Source organism: Heliconius melpomene, chromosome 21 (genome assembly GCF_056956725.1).
Source record: "Heliconius melpomene rosina isolate 202511_hmr_F chromosome 21, ASM5695672v1, whole genome shotgun sequence".
NCBI classification, from domain to species: Eukaryota; Metazoa; Arthropoda; class Insecta; order Lepidoptera; family Nymphalidae; genus Heliconius; species Heliconius melpomene.
The window spans coordinates 6,304,107-6,329,415 of NC_140409.1; the positions used below are offsets into that span (position 1 = coordinate 6,304,107).

Below are 25,309 nucleotides of genomic sequence, written 5' to 3' on the forward strand. Positions count from 1 at the left end.
AATATTTAACCGACTTCCAAAGAATAGAATCTTTTTTACAAAAATCAATAAAAAGAAATAATATAATATATAAGTACAAAGACTATGTTTTGGTATAGGTACTGAAGTTATACGGAAGAATTATAATTTCTATTTGTTTTAATATTACAGTAATTGTAAGACGCGTCATAATTGTTCGATGTCAGCCAAGAAAAAAATTATATTAACAGATAACTACTAAATACACCGAGCAAAAGCAAAAAAATATTTTTAAAATATACCCAAGTTTATAGAAGGGCCGGGTGTGTAGGCATTCTAATACATTCTGGGCACAACCAAATCTGTCACAACTGAACTTGGCACCCATATGGATCTCCTATTCTTTGGCCCATGACGTAGAGAACGACGCACTTAACATTTAACTTGGCTCTCATTTCACATTTGTGTAACTAGTAACGAAGGTACCTAATAAATAGTAACGACAAAGTTTAATTCAATTAAAAAAACAAAACAACAAATTTTAATGAACTATTGGGCTTGTTTTTATGTGTTTTACAATATTGTTTTTTTATAAAAAATATACGAAATAATATGAAAATATTTTGAGTTTATTAGACAAAAAATATAATTATATTATTTCTAATAAGGAACACGTATTTGAAAAATTTTTATATTTAGTCATGCTAAAGCATATAAATATCTGTTTGAATTCTTGCAACATTTAAGGTTTGACGGAAAGATATTGAGCATATTAAGCAGTGTATCCTTATTTAAGCTATTCTTAGTGTAATTTAACATTGACAAGTATAATCAGCTTCATTAAATACGTATTAACCCATAATAAGGTTAAGAGTAGAGTAAGTATTATTATTATAAAGAGTAGGTACTAGTAAAATTAATTAAATAACTGAGAACTAAGTACTCAATGGAAATAAATAAATGTTGGCACAGCAAAACCTTACTTAAAGCCTAAAAAAATTAAATTATATAATTTCAACTAAAATTGTTAATTAAGTAGAATAAATTATTATTTTTTTATTAAAAAACATTAACACTGTAGCATAATTATATATTACCTCGTGAATTTTTATATTAATGAGAATATTTAACATATTGTATTTTTAATGTAATAGCTATTTTTCGATAGTCTATAGCTGATTTTTTTTTCAAAAAAGGAGAGGTTCTATACTTATGTACTATATTTTTTAGTGTCCTGACTTTTTAAGTTGTATAACTAACAACATTCTTCAGGCTGATGATTGATTTCTCAAATTTAAAATACCCTATGTCCCCCCTTTATTAGACTACCCAGTTCTCCAGTTCTTGTGATATTTTTATTGTTAGCCCTCAGCCCAATTCGTCGTAACGTGATGTAATATCTATAGTTCAACATTAGAATAATTTTTCAAATTGAGTAGTTCCTGAGTTAGCACATTTAACCAAACAAGTTCTTCCCCTTTATAATATTATTATACTATATTATAACGGTATAGATATTATAATGGTACATACTATATGAATGTTTTATTTGTATTCGCTTGTCAAAAGCCCAAGTTAAGGAACAGGTTTTTAAAAGTGGTTTTCTTAATAAATAGGACGTTGAACTTATTGATAAAAATTATGTAATTAACTATACAATTTGTTTTCACTCTGTCATCAGACGTATACTACCATTATTTATGTATATGTACTAACGTCAAACATACTGTAGATATATCTGGAATCTCTAGAATATCTAAATTTCAAGCCAGTTAAAGTTACAGCTATTTTTAGCTGGACTATTATGATGCTACTTGAGATGTCTTTGAAATCAATTGTAGCTCTGATCCTGACCAGGCTGTCCCTCTAGTAGTTCGGAAGAAGTGCGTGTATAAACTGACATATAAAAATTAAAAATTATATTAGTGTTTTTACATCTCCGTACATAATTGAAAATTGAAATTGTTTGCGAAAAAATTGAATAATGTAAAGATATTTTTTCTTCTGTTTCCTTATAATATAGTCGGATAAGTGAAACTTATTGCATAACACCTACATCAAGTGACAGTTTAGGCTTAAATATTTTTTGACAACCTTATTTTCAATGAAAGGCAAGGCAGGTAAGAAAAGTGAAATGTTTGATTGATTATTGTATTTGTTGCAGACTCATATATGACGAATGGTGCTTCAAATATCATAATATATGAGCAGAGTCCATTACGGTCCTATGCGGCTAATGAGGATAGTTGCGGACTGCGGTGACATGACATTGGCTAGCCACACCGCTCGACGGCCGTGTGCACGTTTTCAGCCATTCTTCTTTTTATTATACGTGTGAAACATATTTTATAATTATTCAACTATGTATTTTAATAATAAAAAAACATATTTAATATATACACAATAATATGTCATACATACCTACTTACTACATACTACTAAAATAACTACAGTTAACTTAAAATGGTTGTGATGTAATTACGAATAAAGTAAAGCAATATTTAAGTGTCTGTATTAAATTAATGATATTAACTTCTCGTTAATAATAATAATCAGCTTCACGCTGTATCCCGCACTCGGCAGGGTAGGCAGAGAGAACCTAGTGTTAAGACACTCCGTTCCCCACTTTCTGCCGAATTCTGGAAGCATTGCGTGTTGAGTGGCAGAACTCAACGCCGTGCTTTGTCTCGATACCAGAGCGAAGAAATGAAAATATAAACGTAAATAAATATTTCACTTCCTCCAGTGAGAATCGAACCCATAACAGTTGCGTTACAGTCACCTTGTGCCGCTGCGCTACGGCGACTCGTTAACTCTTTTATTTTATAAGAATGTTAAGCATAACATTAGTATTCAACTAGAAAGGTTGTTGAATAATTATAAAAAATACATTTACTACTTTACAGATATTTAACAATTCATCATACATTATACAATTATTAAAATTATCTTATTAGGTAAACTTAGAATAACAATGGCGGTTACAAATAAAAGCAAATTAAAGAAATTGTTTTTAGACACAATATTATAATAAATAGTGCTTAAGACTTTTATATTTGATATTTCTTTACATTATAGATATACCTACTGAAGAAAATTTATAAGTATAGATAATGACGTGGAAATATAAGAAGAGTTTTTCACGCGGTGAAAGTGTTAAGATTACTCAAGGAGCCGCCCAGTATTGTACAATATAGCGCATTACTCTCAGTGCGTTTCGTCATAAAAATACTTAACAAGAAATCCAATTTGTTGAATAAACCAAAATATAATGAAATTGAACTAAATATAAAAACGACAACAAAAATCGTTTTAGTTACAAGGGAAGCGAGTACGTTTTAAAAATACAATATTATTATTAAATTACTGGGGTTTTAGCGTGATTGCATAATTTTGCACTATAAATTAGCTTTTTTTATGTTACTTGAAAAATAAAATGTTGAAACTAGGTATTTCAAGTGGGTTAAGAAGATTGACTTAAATATTTTTATATCAATGATACCAAGAGATATCATTGAACTGCTGAAATATTTTAGTCTTATTATCAAATTTAAAAGAAGAAGAAAAGAAAAAATCTTAAAATTTCAAAAGCACTCAAAAAAGAAAAAAAGCACAGTTGTCTAAAAAAAAACCCGACAGCGTACTGATGTATTCTAGATGAAATAGAATACAATAGTTAAAAAATAAATAAAATTGTTAATAAATAAAAAAAACCCAATATCCTTTTTGAGCTGAATAAAATGATCATGTAAGTACCTACCTACATACACTGTATACCATACGTCTTTTCATGCATATTTCATGAGTAATAAGTTATAATAATATGAGTAAATAAAACATGAACCAGCTCCCTAATTAGAAGCCGTCTAGAGCATTACATCTAAGTTTGTCATAATAATATGTGCGTATTATACAAAATAGTTGTCCATGTTCTACTTTGATTCGGAGGAGTGCTTTAAAAAGTAATTAATGTACTTAAAACAGTGTCAATCGCCGTCGATGCCCGAGGCTGTCGGCTGTCGGTGGTACTCGTAGTTGTAACTGTAACAAGGTGGTCGGCCGTCGCTCTAATCTTTCTATTTTCGGAGCACCGCCGCCGCCTGCCGCCCGCCGCCCGCCGCCGAGCACAGATCATTAAATCGGAACAACCGAATAAATAATCATGAATATGTCAGTGTGCGTAGATACTGTACATAATCTGTATTTCGATGTCAATCAATGTGCGCCTGGCCAGTTGTGGCCGCTGCGTGTTTGTTTATAGATCCATTACCCGTCTGTTTGTGGTTTATAGGGTGTGACTCTAACTGTGGCGGATTGTGGGTTCGATGATTCGATGCCCATTCGAGAAAATGATATATTTAATATTCTTATTTCTTTGCTCTGATGTCGAGGCAAAGCGCAGCGTTCAATTCCGCCACTTTACACGCAATGTCTTATGAATTCGGCGTGGAGAGCGGAGAGCAGAGTGTCTTAACACTAAACTCCATCTAGGTAGAGGGAGTTTAGTATTGAGACTCTCTCAATCTCTTGTTATATGCGGGATAATTTATGAAATTATATGATATGAAATTTAAAATTATTACTAAAATGTATTAAATATTAATCATTTAAAATATTAGTTATGACTCTTATTAAGATTAATGATATAATGCTTGAATTTCAATTTGATGTTTCCCGTGTGGGAAAAATATCATAGTGTAGGTATTGTCAATTCCAAATATTTATACAAAGCAATTTCATAGCAATATGAAATTAGGAATCTTGTGAGAAAATAGTTTTGACTTGGACTCTATGTTATCTGAAGGCATAAGAGGCCTTGGCAGTAGATATTACAATAATGCAATTAACGGTTCTGGTATCGTTCGCTTACTTGCTTTTAAATACAATTTTGTACCTTCCGCCCTTGTTCTGTGAAAAATGTGAACAATAGACGAGATAGTTATCCAACATGGCGACGTCACGGCCTGCAGGGTCACGTCGCTTATGCGGTCAAGGAAGACATACAAAAATTGCCAACTGGTAACCAACATAGAGGTAGCACTTCGTTATTTATAAACATATGAAATGTCACATTGCATTAACTTGAGGCTTTTATCATAAAAGTATATCGTACTTGCATCATAATATGAAGTTTGTATATTTTTAAATGTGTAGCATTCGCAATTACCATATTTTAAATGTTATACTCGTTGTACGAATGCGTTAAAGCATAACTTCGATAATAATTGACCTGCTCCATTTTATAGGAACACAATAAGGTGGTTATGTATTTTACTGCAATGTTACGGAAAGACCAGCGTTACGAGCGGTGAGCCGAACGATATTCTTTAGTCAACGTTCGCAGATTAAGTAAGCAGGGGTCAGTGTTATGAAAATGTTTAATATATTTTACTATATCGGCGTGTGGACACTTTCAAGGCCACATTACTGAAACAATCTTTATAAAACATTCATAAACATTCATAGATAGACCTTTGTGATCCATTACACATCACATCGTTATCAAACTTGACTGCACAACTAAAAAGGAAAATACAAGCACAATAGCCAGCCCATTACGATTTTATTAGAACACGAAAGTAGTTATAGCTACCAAAGCCACGTGCGGGTTGCTAGTCTTCAATACATTGTGCCTTCCGCATAAGTAGAGACTGCATGATAATAGAGACATGTAATAATATCACCTAAAATGAACTGGATTTAAAACTAAAACAATACATTTTTCTTTTGGGTTTACTCTATATGCTACATAACAAAATGTATCTCGATATATATAAATAGACTTAAACTTTATCATATTATGTTTCTATGAATATAAAAAGAGTAAAGCAGAACCTTCAGGTGGTCATTGTGGTAGCGGTTTGAGTTCTTTCTTTATAATATATCTATCTATATAACAATCTACTATAATAATCTATCAATATTGTCGTCAAGTACGACAATAAGGTGTGTGCATTCGCACAAAAGAAGTTGTAGGTAGTTGTTACTTGAATGCTATATTATACTAGGGGCAGCCCACAGTTTCATTTAAGGGGAATTTTTAAATCAAATGTTCTTATCACGCTGTACATTTTTTACTAAGGCAGCATTTCTATTAACCTACTTACTATTATTTATAGTATTCTCTGATAGGTTAAAGTACTGCATTGAATTCCTCTTTCAACAATCAAAGTCTCAAAATATTGGTTTTAAATTTGTAGTATGAAAAGAGTCACTAAGTTTGTAAAAATCAAGTTGCAAGTGGTCACTAGGTTGATCAAACTATAAGAGAAATATAAAAAGAAGAGTAACTGATAGGAGATGCAGAGGAAGACCTCGGTTGACCGAAGTGCACGAGGCAAAAGAGGTCCCTATGAAGAGACCGGTTTCCCCTCTAGGGAAGCCTGAATATAAAAAAAATCCTTGCAATATAAACCCATTGTATTGATTTAAAGGCGTTTTCTCAACTGACAGTTCATTTAACTTATGCTTATGCTATTATAGTTAGGTACTTACTATATTCAATTATTTTAATTCAATAAACGAAAGTATGTCACTTTCCTTTTCAATTCAATGATTGTAATAGCTATTATGAATAACGTCCTGCAAGTCATTTGAATAGCAATTGTTTATAGTAGTATCCGACGTATTAGATATTATATGTGTATTAAATATTTATTTTAATTAATTAAATTTAAATAAGTATATTACATATAATGTCTTCGCCACAAATTAATGAAATATAAATAATATTTAACATAATCCAATATCGGAATGGTCAAAACAATATTATAAAAAAATATTATTTTCGTATTTTTTTTTCTCTTTGATTTTGACACCTTTGACTTCAACATTATTATTTAGATTGACAAAATATTTTTTTTTCTGTGAAAGTGTTTAATAAAAAAATACTACTTTTCTATAAGTCGCATTTTAACTGAGAACGGTATTAAATAATTAAAGCTATTGTGTCTAATAAATATTTATAAAATATATCTATTAATAATTGTATAAAATATATCAATTGCGTGAGATCTGAGAAATATTTTTTATCAATTACAAATAGAAGTAAACAATCGTGCGCTATTTTGCCCGTAGCTGGTTACAAGTCATGGCAATATCGTCATAAAATTACGCAATTAGACATGCATTATAAAAACTGTTCAATGATTTTTTTATAACTTATAGGGAACGGATATAGAACGTAATAGTTACGTTAATTAAATAATATTTTCTTAACAGAGCATTACCTTCATTTTTTTAAGTGTCAAACTAAGTAACAGAATTTATTGTTATTCTTTTTGTTTTTATAATAATTATTATTTCCCATAAATACAATTTTTAATTATTAATAATACAATAGAATTATCCAAAAAAAAAAATCTAGCTTAAAAAGAAAGTTAAGTATAATAACTCCGTACAGTTCAAATATTTTTTTAGCTTTTTTTCGCAGTTACGTTAACGCATTTACGTAAGTGCGAAACTGCGTTAACTGGAAGACGAAACCCTATTGTAAAGACACTCCGCTCTCCACTTTCTGTCGAAGTCTGGAGGCATTGCAACTGGGGCAACTTAACGAAGCGCTTTGCCTTGATACAAAAGCAAAATATTTAGAACAGAAACATTTATTTATTTATTTTTATTATTAGTTAGCCTTATACAACACACGGTAGAATAACTCGACTTATTATTTGTACGTACAATGTATAATTGGTTGTAATGTAGACGAGGCTTAAGGTGAGCTTTGCATTTGTGTTAATCATTATAGAAGAAGAGTAAAAATTCAATCAATAAAAAAATCCCCAATAAAATAAATTTATCAATTCTTTTACATAGAATATTGCATACTTATAATTTTTACTATCTTCAGATATGTCGTTTGGGTTAATAATGAGTAATATTATGAAGAAAAACACGATAATGATGGTGCTATCTTTCACTCTTAATAATCTAATTTCACTCTTAAATCAATAAAATATTAAGAATTAGGTTTGTGATGCTGCTGTACTGATTTACAAGAGGTGTAGGTCGGTCGTCAAAAAGCAACATAAATCGGCAAACAAGTGACGTAACACCTACAGTATAATATGAACACTCACACATATGCAAAGCTCAGTTAAGACCTCGCGGACTATGAACAGTTATGTAGTAGTATATTATATTTTATATTTACGAAAAAAATCTTATTAATATTAAAACGAATTGGTATTACCATTGTTAAATTTAATATAATGTATTTGCAAAATGAACTTAATAGTTAACTAATACAATTGCATAATTTTGTGAAGGTAGATATCGACAGCGCGGTAGTATGAATGTGCTTTTATTGGCCGCTACAATCGTTCGCAACAATTATTACAGATAATAAAATGTACAAGGTCTCATTCGAAGAATTCTTAATCGTAGGTAAGTATATTGGACTCAAAAAGACCTCGAATTTATTTATTCTTACGTTAAATAATATATCTTTAACATATTTATGACATTGAAAATAGTGGGACACATTTGACATTGGAAAAGAAAGTATCATTCTTAAAGAAATGCTTTTACAGCATTGGAAGCCAGCTTACTAACATAAGCTAAACATGGCTTTTCTATATGGTGCTTATTGGGCAACAGGGCCACATGATATATCTTGTTATATAATATTTATTATTTAAGTTATGTATTAAAACATTAAATAAATTTCAAAAGTTTCATATAAAATTCTCAAATAATTTCCTAATCTAAAACAACCTTAAATATTTCCTATCAGCATTCATTAACGCCAATAGATAAAGTTTCCAAGATTTATCGACCAGATAGTACCTAAATAATGCGTAAATCATTATTATATTTTTAAATTAAATATTTTTTTTTTGTTGGATGCAAGAATATCTTATGTGTTGAGGAAGTCGTGGCGTGGTGCCACAAGCGTGTGACACCAAAGGGACCAATTTTAAATATTTCTACGATTGTTATATAATAATATTGTAAGCTGCATATTTTTAAATTTCTATTTATAATAATTCCTATAAACAAAACATGCTACTAACACGAATATTAATAAAAAGTAATTTAATATAGATTGTATGATATATGTAGAGTATAATTAACTATATATTAATATAAAGCAAAACGTTTTATCATCACCTTGAATATCACGCACGTAATGCCAATCGCTGTCGACTGCTGTTAAGGTGTGACGCAAGAAGCCATGCTGAACTGTTACGAGTACATCTTATGTGTCGCACAAATTTAAATTACGTCACGAATGTAATATACCTAAATTAAGTTAAATATCGCTCATTAAGCGAAACCACACTGAAAATAACATCAAAATCTATACAGTTATGATTTTTAAAATTGTTGTCTGTTTGTCTGTGGTTCGTGCACGCTAATCTCGGGAAAAGCCCGACCGATTTAAATGCAGTTTTCACTATTGTTTTGGCAAACTTTGCGTAAGATTTAGTGTTGCTTTACTTACATCGGTTCATGAATAAAAAAATATATCAATATAAAACAATTTGTTCGACATAAATACTATAAAATGAGAAAGAGGAATAGAATAAAGAAATGGCTGAAACTTTTGTTTTCAATTTATAAATATTATCTTTAAAATAATCAAGTTATTAGAACACAAAAGTAATTCAAATTAGTAAATAAATAAATGCGTTGTTCAATGACGCAGTTGTAAGATAGTTGACACAGACAAAATATCTGTAAAGGTCATGAGGTCAAACGCACCAAGCAAACTACCTTCCTATATTAACATTATGTGGACGAAAACAAAAATGTAAGAACTTATAGGATTATCTGCAATTCATCTTTGTTCGAGTAGGAACTATTAAAAACGTTTTAATGCATAACATTGTTAATTATTACAACTCCTTAGAAGTCGAATATTGCAAATTCCCGTCTTAGCGAGCACCTACGTCCTATAAATAAGTCCTATGCAAAATTTGAGATTCCAAGCACATGTAGTTTCTGAGATAGATTGGCCACACTTAAATTATAGAATGTAAATATGATTAGAAAATATACTGAAATCATTAATTTATTGATGAAATAATCAAAAAAATATATTAGGGCCATGCAAAGTGATACACAACAGATATATTGGGATCTTAGCTCTAAATGTACCTTATTAATTATTATAAAATTGATTTAAGACCTATTATAAAAGTACAGCAATATATATAAGTTTAAGTTTTACGTTAGGCAAGTACCTATGTAATACATGTTTCATTAGGGCACCTGTTCTTGCATCAGCAGGCACGCTTTATATGTAACGTTACAAATATAATGTTGACTTAAGTATATGTACTTCTAAAGCTTATTTATACATTTAGTGCACGCCGAGCCCGCAATCTAATACTCTATTTGGAATCAATCAAGATTCAAGTCTAAGTCTTTGAACTAGATACAAATTATATTAATCGTAAATCGTAATAAATGGATTCGATCTCCTTTTGGTAATATGGTGCAGTAAAGAGAGAGAGAGAGAGAGATTGTATGTATTTTTATTTTATCTGTTAACTATTTGTGATTCTATATTAAAATAAAATAATATGACCAATTTATTTTTTAGCGAATCACACTCAATATTATTTTTATATTAAAGGTTGATTATAATATGAATATTTATTAGAATATAAAATGGTCCGATAATTTTGTTATTTAAATGATATCAACGGAAATAACTGTAAACGATTTATATTATTCTATAAATAATTTATTAAGTTTTTGTGGTTTGTGATGATAAAATATCCTGTTATACAATAACAAAGTTGCTTCAAAGTTTCGTAGGCGTGTAAGTTTTAAAATAGGCAACGGGTTTTAATGCGGCTTTCACTAATAGACGATGTGATTTGACGGGAATATATACTTAAAGCAGACATTAATATTTATGATGTCATACTGATAATAAATAAATCAGCTTCACGCTTTATCCCGCACATAGCAGTATAGACAGAGGGCACCTTGTGTTAAGACAGTCAGCGGCAACGGTTGTGGGTTCGATCCCCACTCGAAGAAGTGAATATTTATTTACGTTTATATTTCCATTTCTTCGCTCTGATGTCGAGGCAAAGCGCGGTGTTGAGTTCTGCCACTCAACAGGCAATGCCTCCAGAGTTCGGCAGAATGTGGGGAACGGGGAGTGTCTACTGATAATAGTATGTAGCTGTATTAACATAATAGTATATACTTATTTAATAGTATATATATCTCTAAGCCAAAACTATAATTGTAGGAATTATATTTGTATTGTATAAGATTATTATAAATATATTTTAAAATATATATGTATTTTATGTAGATAAATATATCTATATTAAACATTTATATACTATATTACTAAGAAGCAATATATTTCTTTTGGAATTGGACTTATAATAGCATCGCGCGCGCCTTTCGCACCGCAATATTTGTTTGCTCAATAGAGATTATTATGACATTAACGATTATAGCAACAAGCTGCTCTCATAGTCTCTTGGTTGAACTGACCCCGCCAATTACCTACGAACATAGCTTAGCTCGCCTCTTATTTTAACTATATTGTTTTTTATTCTTCACGCTGTATCCCGTTGTAACAGGGTAGGCAAAGGGAACCTGTGAAGACACTCTGTTCCCCACTTTCCGCCGAATTCTTATGAAGTGGGAATCGAAATAACAACCAGTCGATTTTAAAGTCACACTTTGTGCCGCTGCGCCACGGCCTTCTACATAGGCCTGGCCTTAACTATATAGTAAGTAAATAACATTTATTTATTTGTTTTATATCGAATTGTAGAGGCAATGCGTGTTGAGTGGAGGATCTCTACATCGCGCTCGACACCAGAGTGAAAAAATGAAAATTTAAATAATATTTCATTACCTGTAGTGGCAATCGAACCCACCACCTGTCGTGTTTACAGTCACACGTATTTGCCCCTCTAAATAACATTCATTCAGCAGTCCACGATAATAATTAGATATTATTTCTATCAATCAATCAAATCAGCCTTTTCGGATCCACTGCTGGACATAGGCCTCTCCCAGGGTGCTCCCAGATATTATTTGAAAACTGTTAATTAAAAGCAGAAGTTATTTTCACGAAACACATTGTTATTGAATAAGCTTCTCCAAACAAATTTACTAGGCAACATGACCAACGTTCAGTGAAGCTTTGTATGGCATTTATAGTCAATTTAGCGCTTATTGTGTATCAGAGAAAAACTCAAATAGTCATTTTAACATCACTTGGCTTGTTTGTTCAGACCAAGGTCAATCTACAAAAGGTGTCGTCTTCATCCTATATTAGGTAACTTGGTTTACTGATTCGTCTATTGGAATCATTTTATACAAATACTTACGAGGCGTACAAATAAAACAAATTAACTCTACAGTATTCATTTTATTCCTTTTGATATCTTCATACTTCTTCCTCTATGCCTTTCTAATTATCTTATTGCTGACGTATAAGTAGGTATGTAAATTATGAATTTTCTAAACATATTTTTAGTTCATTAGTATGTTTATATCTTTTAATCTTATCGTCTCTACAACCTTGACCTGATACAAGTACTATCATCTGGAATCAATACCATACTCAACTCCTCACCAACTTACAGTAGAGGTATCATCAGTGCTTGAGCTCATTGTAATGGGCTCTTTACTTTTATTACTGTTGCATTCTTCTTCTTCTTCGTGTCAATGCTTGGAGAATTCAGATCATATTTGACTGTTGCATTACCTATAGCATAGATAAATAAACAATCTATGAAAGTCTATAAGCAAGTTATTGCTGTGACAAATTTTGATGATTGTCATGTCTTTAGAGACGCCGTTCATGTCAAGCCGTTTGGTCTCTACAACGACATGTAGGAGCGAGTTTATTACTAAATGCCGACAAAACTTTAGAAATTTTTAATCTACCGACTCCTGAATGGGCCCCTTAGCCCTCACCGCCCATCTACTTCGCGGACTCGCTCGCAACACTAAAGTACAGTTGAGCGCGATGCCGAGTGTCATTCCTTACTCCAGATTGTATATAACTTATTGAATATTATGCTAACGTCTGTACATGCGAGCAATTATACTTTTCTGTGTCACGCAGGTGGGTAAATAATAATATAATACTCAAACATTAAATATATCAATTTACCATTTTTTGTTTCGTAATTAACAACTAAAGTATTTGTTAGAATATTGCTTTAAGAAAAATTAAACATAATCGTATATAAATTGATCAATTCGTCAAAATTATTAAGTTTCAAGGTGAACCCATAAAGAGTGTAGTATAAAATAAAGTCAAGACATTTTAAATGCTTAAATATATAATTTCGACATATGTATATGTCTATAATATGTATACACATATATATAATATAATAATCATTATACGTTGAATTATTTATAGCATCATAAATTTCCACTTGATATATATATCTATATATAAGTATATGATTATTTCGTTTGTATTAAGTAAATCGTCATTAAAGAAAACAACAGTATCATTGATACTTGTATATTGTAATTTATAGAAGGCGATTTTCCGCAGATTTTATGACTATTCTCATATTGCTTCTACTTACCGACCAGTTATTATTGAAATTTAAAGCTAAAAATGCGAGAAATTGCTTGTGTTGAGGTGGATTTTTTTACAATTCACAATGGTTCATTCCCCCAAGTAGGATATATTTACGGTGTCCCAATACGCATTATCGTTCGAATTAAAGTGAAAAATAAACTGCTAAGTTAACACAACCAAGAGATGAGCGTTTATGTTTCTTTTTGTGCCGAAAGAAGAAAATCGCCGCGTAATTACGCTTATAGGGGCCGAAGTACTCTGATATTCCAAGGCGATTTTCAAATTTTCTGGGAAAGCCGTTCCGTTCCCGTTGACCTAGAATTTAAAATTTGGCAAAAAGTGAGTTATTATAAATTTTATTATGTACACAGTTAATGCCAACGCTAGTAAACTTACTTTTGTTAATTTTACAAGTTGTTTTTTCGTCGACTTCAATATTATAAAATCTTGAGATCGGGGAAGTTTTATATTCAACAACTATGTTTTTTTATGTATTTTTATGTGTCTCCATTTCTTCATCATATCTAAGCCGATTTTAAAATTCCTTTTCAATTTGAAGGAGCATTCTTTCCAAGATGAAGGAAAGGAAAAAAGGAAGGAAATCCAGGAAGATTTCTTTCTAAAGCAAAAATCACATAAATAGATAAGTACCAATACTCTATAGACCTTGATAAGATGTTCTTTGATAAGTACTAAGTACACCGAATGACTAAAAACCACGCTTCATGTAACTATATACTTAGCACAGGTCTTATACAGCCCGACAAATACTTTATGTGAACACAGGCACGAGTCAATCACGCGTATGTACAGTCGGAGTTCGGCAAAACAAAATTAAAATATACATTTAGCACAAGTTTCCTTCAGTACCTCCGATAATTAATAAAGTTCTTTTCGGGCTATATAGGCCTGAAGGTTATTTAAAATTAGATATTTTACTAACCATTACAGTGCTTAGAATATCCACTTTAATAGGAAGCACAGAAAAGAATGTAGAAGTGAATTATAAAAATATTATTCATACAAAAGATATCAATCAGTTATGTACTTGTTCGTGTTTCAAAAGTAATATAGCCTTTGAGCATTATTTTATTTAATGTATTTCAATGTAAAGAGCTTCAATATAACGGGTCAAGGGTGGTGCCTCTAATTGTATTGATAAACTCAATATTCAATGTTTAAAACATATATGAATTACTAAGAATCTTTAAATAATGTTATTTAATTTAGATATCATGTATATACGTATACTTGAGATTTATTTTGAATATAAACACTAATAAATTGGTAAAATATTTTTGTGGATTTCTTTACTTTATTTTTTAAGTGTTTATTTTAAAAAGATGTCCAAAACCTTTTAAATGCCTAATTTACTTTATTTGTCATTTCAAATTTTTGTAGGCATCAAAAATACACAATATTTTATTCAACGGTCGCTTGTGTGATTTATCATTTTGTGGCTATTATATATTTTTAAGTAAAAATAGCGAACATTGAACTCAAAAGGTCTAAGACCCAATATATCTGCCACAACTTGTTAGCGACACAACGTTACAAATTGCAGAGATCATTTAGCTAATATAATTCGTAATATAAAAGTCAAAAAGGTTTGAAATTAATTTCTAATAGACTGATATTCATGAAAAACTCATTCAGTCTAGACTAGATTATTTTAGTGACTATATATAATGGTAGTGGTCGCCGGCACCTTCGTTTGCGTAGACGTTTATGACTCTTGTTATGCTACTTACATTTATCACCTGTTGTCATTGAAACTACCACACAAATTCGAAATATTGCCTGTTACTCAACAGGTCTCACCTTCATGCTTTGTCTTGACAAAGTAATTTTTTTTCTTTATCTTTTATTTCCTTGGGGTGGAGATTGAATTACAAACCATCGCAATTACAATCGAACGAAGACCCACTAAGTTACAGGGTCCTCAATTTTCAATTATTTTTATTTGTTTCTTAAAATTGCTTACCATTCATTTGATATTTCATTAATTTAGCTGGCTCTTATAGTTCTGTCGTTCTATTACAAAACTTCAAAATTTTATATGGTAATGCAAAATACCTATTAACTTTTCCTCAGAAGGCATTTCATTAATTCTTATAGTTTAGCTAGGCTATTATAGTCGTACCCCAAATGTTCCAGATATTTAAATTTATATACCAACAGAATGTTCATCAGACTCAACAATTTTTATTAACGCAGCAATTTTTTTTTCTATGGTTTAACTGATCTTTTCGTATAAGTCTTATTTTATTAATTTTCAGGCTTAAGTTTGTTAGTTTAAGATCTAGGGTGTACAGCAGACAATTTTGGTTTTATCTGTTTCCTCCTGGATTCATCCGTCCTCCCCCAGAGTAGAGAGTTACTTTGATAAAAAAACACTATTTGCAGATAAAGTTTACTGATGATATTTATTTATTAGTAGATATCTTTTTAAAATTGGGAACTGTTACAAAAGAAAACTGAAAGTATTCAAATGAAATTGTGGGAATTAAAAGATCAACATACTATTATTACTAATTTTAACAACCAATTAACTCTCTACTTTATCAAAAAATAACACGGTCAGTCATAAAAGAGAAAATTGCCTTTGTCCATAATGTAAATAAATGATTGTACTTGCTTCCCTTACATTTTAGTGGTTCCAAACCGGAAAAAAGAGGATTTTAATACAATCCATTATCTAGACTTTATTTCACATCTGTCGGTCTGTTTGTTCGTCTTTCATGAATATTTATCACGATTTAGTTATAAAAAATATCCAGGCTTACAAAAAAAATCCAAGTCAATAAAATTAAATATACGAGCTTTGTTTTTTTCGCATATTGTATGAAAATCGCCGAGTAATCAAGACCTAGACTTTCCGTTGACCTAGATTTATGAAATTTGGCGAGAGGTGAGAACTGATAGTATCTACAAATAAAAGAAAAATCCGTAAATAGAAGAACCTTAGTCCTAACACATTAAATAAAATCATTAGAAAAATCTTATTCTTCAAACATTTAAGTTTATCAACTTTTATATATATTTTTTAATCGTGAAATCGATGGAGAATCCTCTATGCTCATGTGCAAGTGTGCGACTCGCATTTGATCGATTTTTCATATACTCATGTTATCATAATTTCATTAGAGCTGTAAGTAATATTATATCTAATATATAATCTATACGTAGGTATACTAAAATTGTAACCTATCGCTGTATGTACATGAAAGATATGAGAAAATCTATTATTGAGGACAAGACAATGATTTTTATTTGTTTAGTCGGTTTGTTTATGTGTTTCTGCATGTTAAACTCCGAAACGGCTTTACCGATTTAAACTTTCCTTAACATTCACTGTTTATTTTATTAAAATCAGTTCACAAATAAAAAGTTAGGTTTATCAATATAAAGTATTTGGTTTGACATAATGGTTTTATATACTTATTGGCTGCAACTTTAGTTTTGATAATTCAATTCAATTCAAAATATTCTTTATTCAAATAAACTTATTATAAGCACTTTTAAATCGTCGAATGAACATATGAACAAAAAGCTACCACCGGTTCGGAAGGCAGTACTGCTGAGAAGAGCCGGCAAGAAACTCAACAGTTGCTCTTTTCAAAATCAATGGTACAATCTATTACATAAGCTGGCAGCTATCCTGCATTACATTCAATAGACATTAATTCCATACATGTTTGTCCTCTAAGTATTCTTGAACAGTGTAATAAGCTTTACTTGACAGAATTTTTTTTACTGATATTTTAAATTTTGGAAGATAAAAGTGTTTAACTCACGTAATATTTCGATCGAATACTCTAAATCGTTCGTAGCTTATTATTTTATTCAGTTGTTTAATACTAGATGTTAAAGACAATATTTTATTAACATTGCACAACACTGACTATTTAGGGCAAACTATTCAAACTTAGAATTCAGAAAACAATTATTAGAACCTACCTACCTGCAAACGCAATACTAAATTCTAGAACATATATTTTTTTACTTTCACTACGTTTCATGTCGTAAACAGTGGGACCGCCCAGTCCACCCGTTGACTGCACCCAGCAGGTTAGCTAGCTATATATTACCATGAATTCGCTTCCGCCCTATAATCGGGTTAAATTGCGAAAACTCAGCATTGCTCAAATATAAATTAAGTTATGTAGAACTAGATGAATGTACTTATTGATTCTATTACTTCCATTCGACCTTATACTGGTTATAATTGATACAAGGAGCTCTTTTTGCCCAACGAAACTACGCAAAGAAAGGTAATGTGTTTGTCAAATAAATGTATTTATGTCTGTTCGTATGTGACGTTGTTGAGACACTATTACGAGTATAGTCAAAATCACTAAAGCGCAACGGCAAGCAGATGTCATATTATCAAAATTTAAAAAATATAAATCAACAAACTATGTCGAGTAGGGCATCGTTGAATAGGTATTCAAAAATAATTTTTTGGTTCCTTCTATCATTTTTCAGGATATCATTATGACGATTTAATGTTTCATAGACAAATATTCTCGCTACCCTTCATCTTTATAACAGCTTCACGCTGTATCCCGCATTCAGAAGGGTAGGCAGAGGGAACTTAGTGTTAAGACACTCCATTCCCAACTTTTCGCCGAATTCTGGAGTCATTGCGTGTTGAGTGGCGGATCTTAACGCCGCGCTTTGCCTTGAGACCAGAGCAAAGAAATGGAAATATAAATTTCGATAAATATTTCTTTTATCGAGTGGACTGATTGTGTGTTCGAAGTTTGAACCAACAATCAGTCGCTTTTATACGTACACTTTGTGCCTCTGCGCCACGACTGGTCTCAAAAGGCTATTAGAGAGACATAGGTATTGCAGGTTCTACAAACAATATCCTTTTATTACATCCTTGTATAGATGAATGTCCTTGACAAAAGGACAAATGGCCTGTACAAGTGTACATGCGATATCATACACACGCCCTGACTCTCTTCCTGTACTGTCGCAAGTCGACATTGACATTTAAACGGAACACAGTGCGAGCAAAGTATTAAATATAGGATATAACAAGTGCGAAGGGGACGCCAATATTTGAAAAGGCCTCATGCACTGGTATGAGCACTCGTTTTATATTCATCTAAGTTAAGGTATTTAAGCCATACATTCGACTTGTGTACTTAGTGTCCTTGGCAGAGCTAGATTCCCTTCCAAATCATTGATTATACAATTTATACACACACGTCTATATGTCTTTATTGGGTTTATATATATATAGGTATATTAGGGTGGGCCAAAAAATATATTTTTTAATTATAGTGAAAATATTGTTCTGGACTCCAAAAAAAATACGTATGCTAAAAGGGATACAAAATTCTGGAGGCATTGCGTGTTGAGTGGCAGAACTCAACGCCTCGCTTTGTCTTGGAAATATAAACGTAAATAAATATTTCACTTCCTCGAGTGGGGATCGAACTCACAACCGTGAATCGGCTTTATATTTTGTAATGAATATTTTGGAACATTTAGATTTTACTCTATATTATAGAGCGAATGTTTTTCATTGACTCATACTTATTACCCGACTCTGCAGCGCAAAAGAGGTTCTTGTGCTTATATAGGTCTATGTACATAATGTTCAGAGACCGATACATGTACGTACATGTATGTACATATGTATGTACATATGTATGTACATATGTATGTACATATGTATGTAGTTATGTATATGTATATGTAATTATTTTTATTTTAACTAACACTTTAGGATATATCAGTTGTTTAAACAACTCTTAACTTATATATATTTTAATATTTCCTTATTTCGTCATTATTACGTAGGGACAGTATGACCACAGACTACGGAAGGGTTGCGTTCAAATTCCCACGATATTAACTTCTTCGATGAAACAATAAGTTGCAAGTCCTTTAGTTTAATCCTATTAACAAAGCTAATAAATCTTAAAAATAATATATAAAATTGAAAAATATATATATTTAATACAAAAAACAAACACTAAAACAAATTCTAGGTGTGCAATTTTTGCGGGTAATTAATATTTATGCAGTTGGATTTTTACGTTTTTTTTATTATATCTTTTTTATTTTAATAATACGGTTATTGATAACACGGCATTTAACATTTTCTAGAGCAGTAACAATAATAACACTTGACCTTGTTCTCATTTTCAAACGATTGGCATCTACATGTTGTCTACTCTATGCACCTGATTCTAAAACTATAAGATTTCTCAGGATTAATTCAGCAGGGTAGACAGAGGGAATCTAGTGTTAAGACACTCCGCACTCACTTTCTGGCAAATTCTGAGGGCATTGCGGAATTCTGATGGCATTGAATGGCGGAACTGAACGCCGCGCTATGACTAGATATCAGAGCGATAAAATGAAAATTATATTTAAGCAAATATTTCATTTTCTCGAGTGGAATCGAAACTACAAACAGTCGCGTTTACAGTCACACTTCGTGCGTTTACTCCACGATTGGCCATGTTTATAAAAGTGGTTTATAAGATTAAACTAGCGGCCCACCCGCGGCTTCGCCTGCTTCAATTACATGATTATTCATTTAATCAGTATCATCAGCACATTAGAAACTGAAGGTCATCAGTAGACGGAGTCAGTAATTCACACCTAAACACCCCTGTACAGGGCCCAGGCTCGGCCTCATGTGGAATACTGTCTCCATCTCTGGGCTGGTGCACCCCAGTATCAGCTTGACTCATTTGATTACATACAACGTAGAGATTCGAACAGTTGAGGACCCAATGATCTGTGAAAGGCTTGACACTTTGACTCTGCGTAGAGGCGTCTCCTCGCTGTGCGTTCTCTACCGCATATATCATGGAGAGTGTTCTGGAGAACTGTTTGACTCGTTACCGGTCGCCGAATTTTCTAACCGCACAGTACATCACAAACTCAAGTGCTCAAACTATTGTGCGGTTTAGTAGGAACTTCCTTCCACGCCCTACGCAACTGTGGAATGGCCTGCCTGCGGCATAGTTTCCAGGTCGATACGACCTGGGTACTTTCAAAAATTGCCTCTTTTTCCACCGGTAGCTGTAGTGGCCGACCTGTAGCTTCTCTCGCGTTACACCGGGTCGTGGGCGGTAGTAATCATTTACCATCAGGTGACCAGTACGATCGTTTGCCTTGTCTTTTTCCATAAAATATGATTTTTAATTACTTTAATCTTCTAATATGATTTTTTTACTACAATATCATTATTGCTATAAGGATTTGTTATTGTTTTGAATTGCAAGATATGACCTGTATGAATGTTGATATTTATAATAAAATACTTTGAGCATTGATACATAAAGCTAGTTATTTCTTATACGTATAATATGTTTTTGTAACATTAAATTCTTTTAACCTATGTTATGTACGTGTTATTAACATTTTAAAAATCTGTTAAATGTGCTGATGTCAGTGAATAATTTAATTTACTCCTTCAAAAACAGCCTTAAATGTTAAATTTATTATTGATTTGGGGAAGGATTCATCATATTCTTTGTAAAATATGTGTAATGATTGCATATTAACTCTTCTACAGTTTAAAATTTGTTACATATATTATTAGTTAAATGTACCGTGTTTTAATCTATAAATAAAGGTATAATAAACAGTAGGAAGAAAAAAAGAAAATCTAATATGAAAGAAAGAACCCTAGCAATCCAGCTAAACTTGAAGAGATATGAATATAACATCTTAAGAAAAGTTGTTCAATGTTATGAGCACTTTCTAATGACACCTATTACAAAATTGAAGGCTTAAAACAAGCCATGTGAAATCCTATCAACCCGTCTAATCTATAGAAGATATTAATCATAACTAAAACGAAGGTCTGATGTGGTGCTCTAGCTGCTCAGCAAAATCTTAAGAAATAGAGAAAAGTTATTTGACTTTATGAGCATTTTTTGATGACATCAGAAAATCAAAGGTCTAGAACACTTGATGTGCAACCCCAGGACGTCGAAGGAAAGTAGGCAAAAATAATTTATACATTCAGCAACTCGCTGTAAATATACCGCTATCTAAGTAATTAAAACATTAACTCTAATTAAAATATTAACTATAATTAAAATATTAACTATAATTAAAATATTAACTATATTTTTTAAATTGACATTTATAAAACGGAATTTAAATGGAAGTAGCCTGGCTAGAGCAATCAAGTCCGTGCAAACGAAATTGCGGGACGCCCCTAGTGGGTACTGTAAGATAATAATTTTTAATTTTACTTCCGGTGTAAGATTTAACAATAAAATAAAATTAACGTTTCAGTATAGGTAGGTACCATTAAAATATCAAGGAAGTGTAACTAAGTGGCCGTGAATATTTTCCACTCCAATTCATTAGATATCTATACCTATCCATACCTATATTATAAATTCGAAAGTAACTCTGTCTGTCTGTCTGTCTTTTACGCAATCAGGACCGAACCGTTAATTTAATTGTCATAAAATACTCATATGGAGATTATTTTTTCTCATATTTGTAATATTTTCGATATATACCAATATTTTAAAATATTTATTAATTTGACATACAATTTATTCCGCCATGTTAATAACAACTGTCGCTATCCTACCGTTGCCAAGCAACGATTTGCAAAGTTTGTTGTTAGAAAACGTCACCCAAAATGAGCTTGCTTAACGCATCTCTCTATTGAAAACTGAAAATAATTTCATAAATATATTTAATAAATATATTTATATATATTTAACAATGAAATATATCGTATAGTTCAAGCGGGCGTAGCCGCGTTCGGGTCCACTAGTATACTTATATTCTGCTTACGTGTTTTCATAGATATCTGTGCAAAAATACACGATATCTTTACTGTTATAATAATAGAAGAATGTTTCGGTGGACGGGAAAATGGAAAGCGATCAGATGCGTGTGGCGTGTGCTTAGGAAATCTGAGCTGATTCAGATCACGCAATTAAAAATATGCTCGACAAATAGATATTGAAAGCTAATAAATATTAACAATTTAATCTTACCAATCAGTCAAATCAATGCTCTATGCCCGCTTGAAATAGAAATATTAATAAACAAATTGAAAACTAAAGATTCAGTCAATTCAGTAACACAGTTGTATAAAATAACTGTTACGGCAATTAGCAAATTTGTCGAACTAAATATTTTAAATTGACATAGCTTTTTTATTTATGAACCGATTGTAATAAAATAAACCCTATATGTTTTCGCTTGCCAGAATCCAATAGTGAAAATTGCATCTAAATCGGTTAGTCGATTCTGAGATTAGCGATAACAAATGCACAAACGGACAAACAGACAAAAAACTTAAAAATCATTGTTTTGGGTTCTATTAGGTTAATAAATCCCAATAACATTTTTTTTTTATATCTTCCAAGTACAGACACAGACCCTCTTACGATTTTATTATAAGTATAGATATAGATTATTTATCTACTCATTCTTTTAAATAAATAAATACAATAACCAATACCGAATCATGCATGTAATTGTTACATATTTTCTAATTCAAACCGTCGAACTGACAGCTTACATCAGGATTCAGAGTTTCTCAAACTGTGGTTCGGTAATAGCTTTTTAATTTAAAAAAATGGACAAACGAGCCGAAGGATCACTAGATGGTAAAAAAGCTAACCTAATTAACTTACCGCAAATGTAAAAGTACGTATTAGCATACGTATATTTATAAATTTAAAGGATATTTACAAACTAGGAGCAAGCTTCAAGCATACAAACGTAACTTATACTTCGATCTAATACTACTCTAATTTCAGATTAGAACTTATTTTATTAGTTAGTTAATGTACGTACGTGTTAATCTATATATATAAAATCGAAAGGTCACTCACTCATCACGAAATCTCAGAAACTACAAGTGCTAGGAATCTCAAATTTTGCATAGGAGTTATTTATAGGACGTAGGTGCTCGCTAAGACGGGAACTTGCAATATTCGACTTCTAAGGGGTTGTTTTTGGGGTCGAAAGTTTGTATGAAACTTCGTTACTACAAATGCTAAAAGTCTCAAATTTTGCATAGACGTCACGAAGACGTAGTCATGGAGACAGAAATTAATAATAACATAGTTCACGCGGGTGTAACTGCGAGCGGGCCGCTAGTTACCTATATATGTGAAATTTATATTGATAACATTTAAATAAGCTTCTTAAAATTCGGTATATTTATGCTAAATACCGAGGACCCGGAAACGGCAAGCATGTAGGTCACGAGAAATATATGCCAGGCAATATGAACATTTGTTGTACTTGGAGTTTGAACCCACGAGTGTCAAGGCTTATCGTAATCACAGCTACACAACACTAGCGTCAATATCGGCATTTTTTTCACTGAGGTTAACAACAAACACCTTCGCAAATGACAATGAATGAACAAATAGACAAAATAATAATAATATTATACTTTATTTATCTATTTACCTATACAAACGTATATAGATATAATGTACCCACATAAAAAGCTTTAAGCAATACATGCATATTTTTTAACATAACGATATTGTTATGTCAAAAGAGATTAAATGAAATGTAATTCATTAACTCTACACCAATGACTCAGCGATTATATTTTGAAAGGGAAATAAAAAATAAGTCAAATTAAGATAAATATTAACCTACGCCCAAAGTGAATGGTCTACATCCACCAACCACGGTCTACCTACATTACGTATAATAAATATGATTATGATAGCCATTTTATATAAGATACTTTAACATTTTAAGTTTTTTAGCATTCAACGTTCTGCAATATTTCTGTTGCTATATTTAGTTTAATAAGTAGCTTTACAGTTTTGTTATTTTCGTGTTTAAAATTTACACATTTACTATTTTTAATTTTTTGCAATATTTTCGAGTTTTAGTTATACAATTAGAATTAAATGTATTATGAAAATACTTAATATAAACAAATATTATGTAACACACTTAGAATTACGTGAACTAAGTATATTATAATTTCATTTCAATTATTAAAATAATATTTCTTGATCTGGTGTAGGTAAATACTGAAGTTGAGATTGTTGTAGGTACCTTACGATGTATGCATGATTTTTCATTATATAACTAACATGTTTAGTCAATATACGTCATATTAAATATTTAAACAAAAGTAATTAAGTACTTAAAATATTTTCTAAAATTGCTTTTACAGATTATTCTTAATTATATCATATTGTTAATAATTGTATATCTTTAGCCCAAATATATCTACGTCTAATATCGGCTAATGTAAGTTTTTTAAGTTGGTAGGTTGCTTAGTGTAATTTTAGATAAATTAAAAGCTTAAAACGATACTTTCATAAGCTTAAATACTCTCATCTCACCTATTAAGGAAGACAAAGATGAAACAAGGTGAAAACTTAATGTCATACACTGTTCACCAAGTCGACATAAGTCAACATAAATATTAGCAGCAAATATTTGTAAGGCCTTAGTGTCTTATCATACTTTGCGGTTGTTCATGAGGCAATAGCTGGTAAAAACCTATGTTCAGCACAAGCCGTTCCAAAAATGAAGGTAGAACAGGCGACAGTGTATATTGACTGACCTGTTTCTGACGGAGGATCGGGAAGATATAGTAAAGTTCCGTTGCGGCAGACGAGTCGAGGGCGCGGGCGAAGGGCCAGACGTGGGCGAGGTCCGCGGCAGACGGTTGCCTGCCGCGCCCGCCACCAGCGCCACCACCAACCACCACCTGTACATTACGGGACCGGACACGAACGCGACACAACCTACGGTCACGCTAGCGAGTTGCCGACTATTCGCCAGATGCAGTATACTTGCTCCCGACCACCTTCACTTTTG

At 31.6% G+C, this 25,309-nt stretch overlaps 1 protein-coding gene across 1 annotated transcript in view; it reads right to left on the bottom strand.

The window, feature by feature from the left end:
- LOC146527038 (uncharacterized) overlaps positions 1-25,290 on the bottom strand; it is a 47,205-nt gene extending 21,915 nt beyond the window's left edge. The window contains exon 1 of the mRNA XM_085206739.1: positions 25,053-25,290. Within this exon, the coding sequence (XP_085062865.1) occupies positions 25,053-25,207 (155 nt within the window). The 5' untranslated portion in view covers positions 25,208-25,290. The remainder of the gene's footprint in view (positions 1-25,052) is intronic.
- Positions 25,291-25,309: the final 19 nt, after the last annotated feature.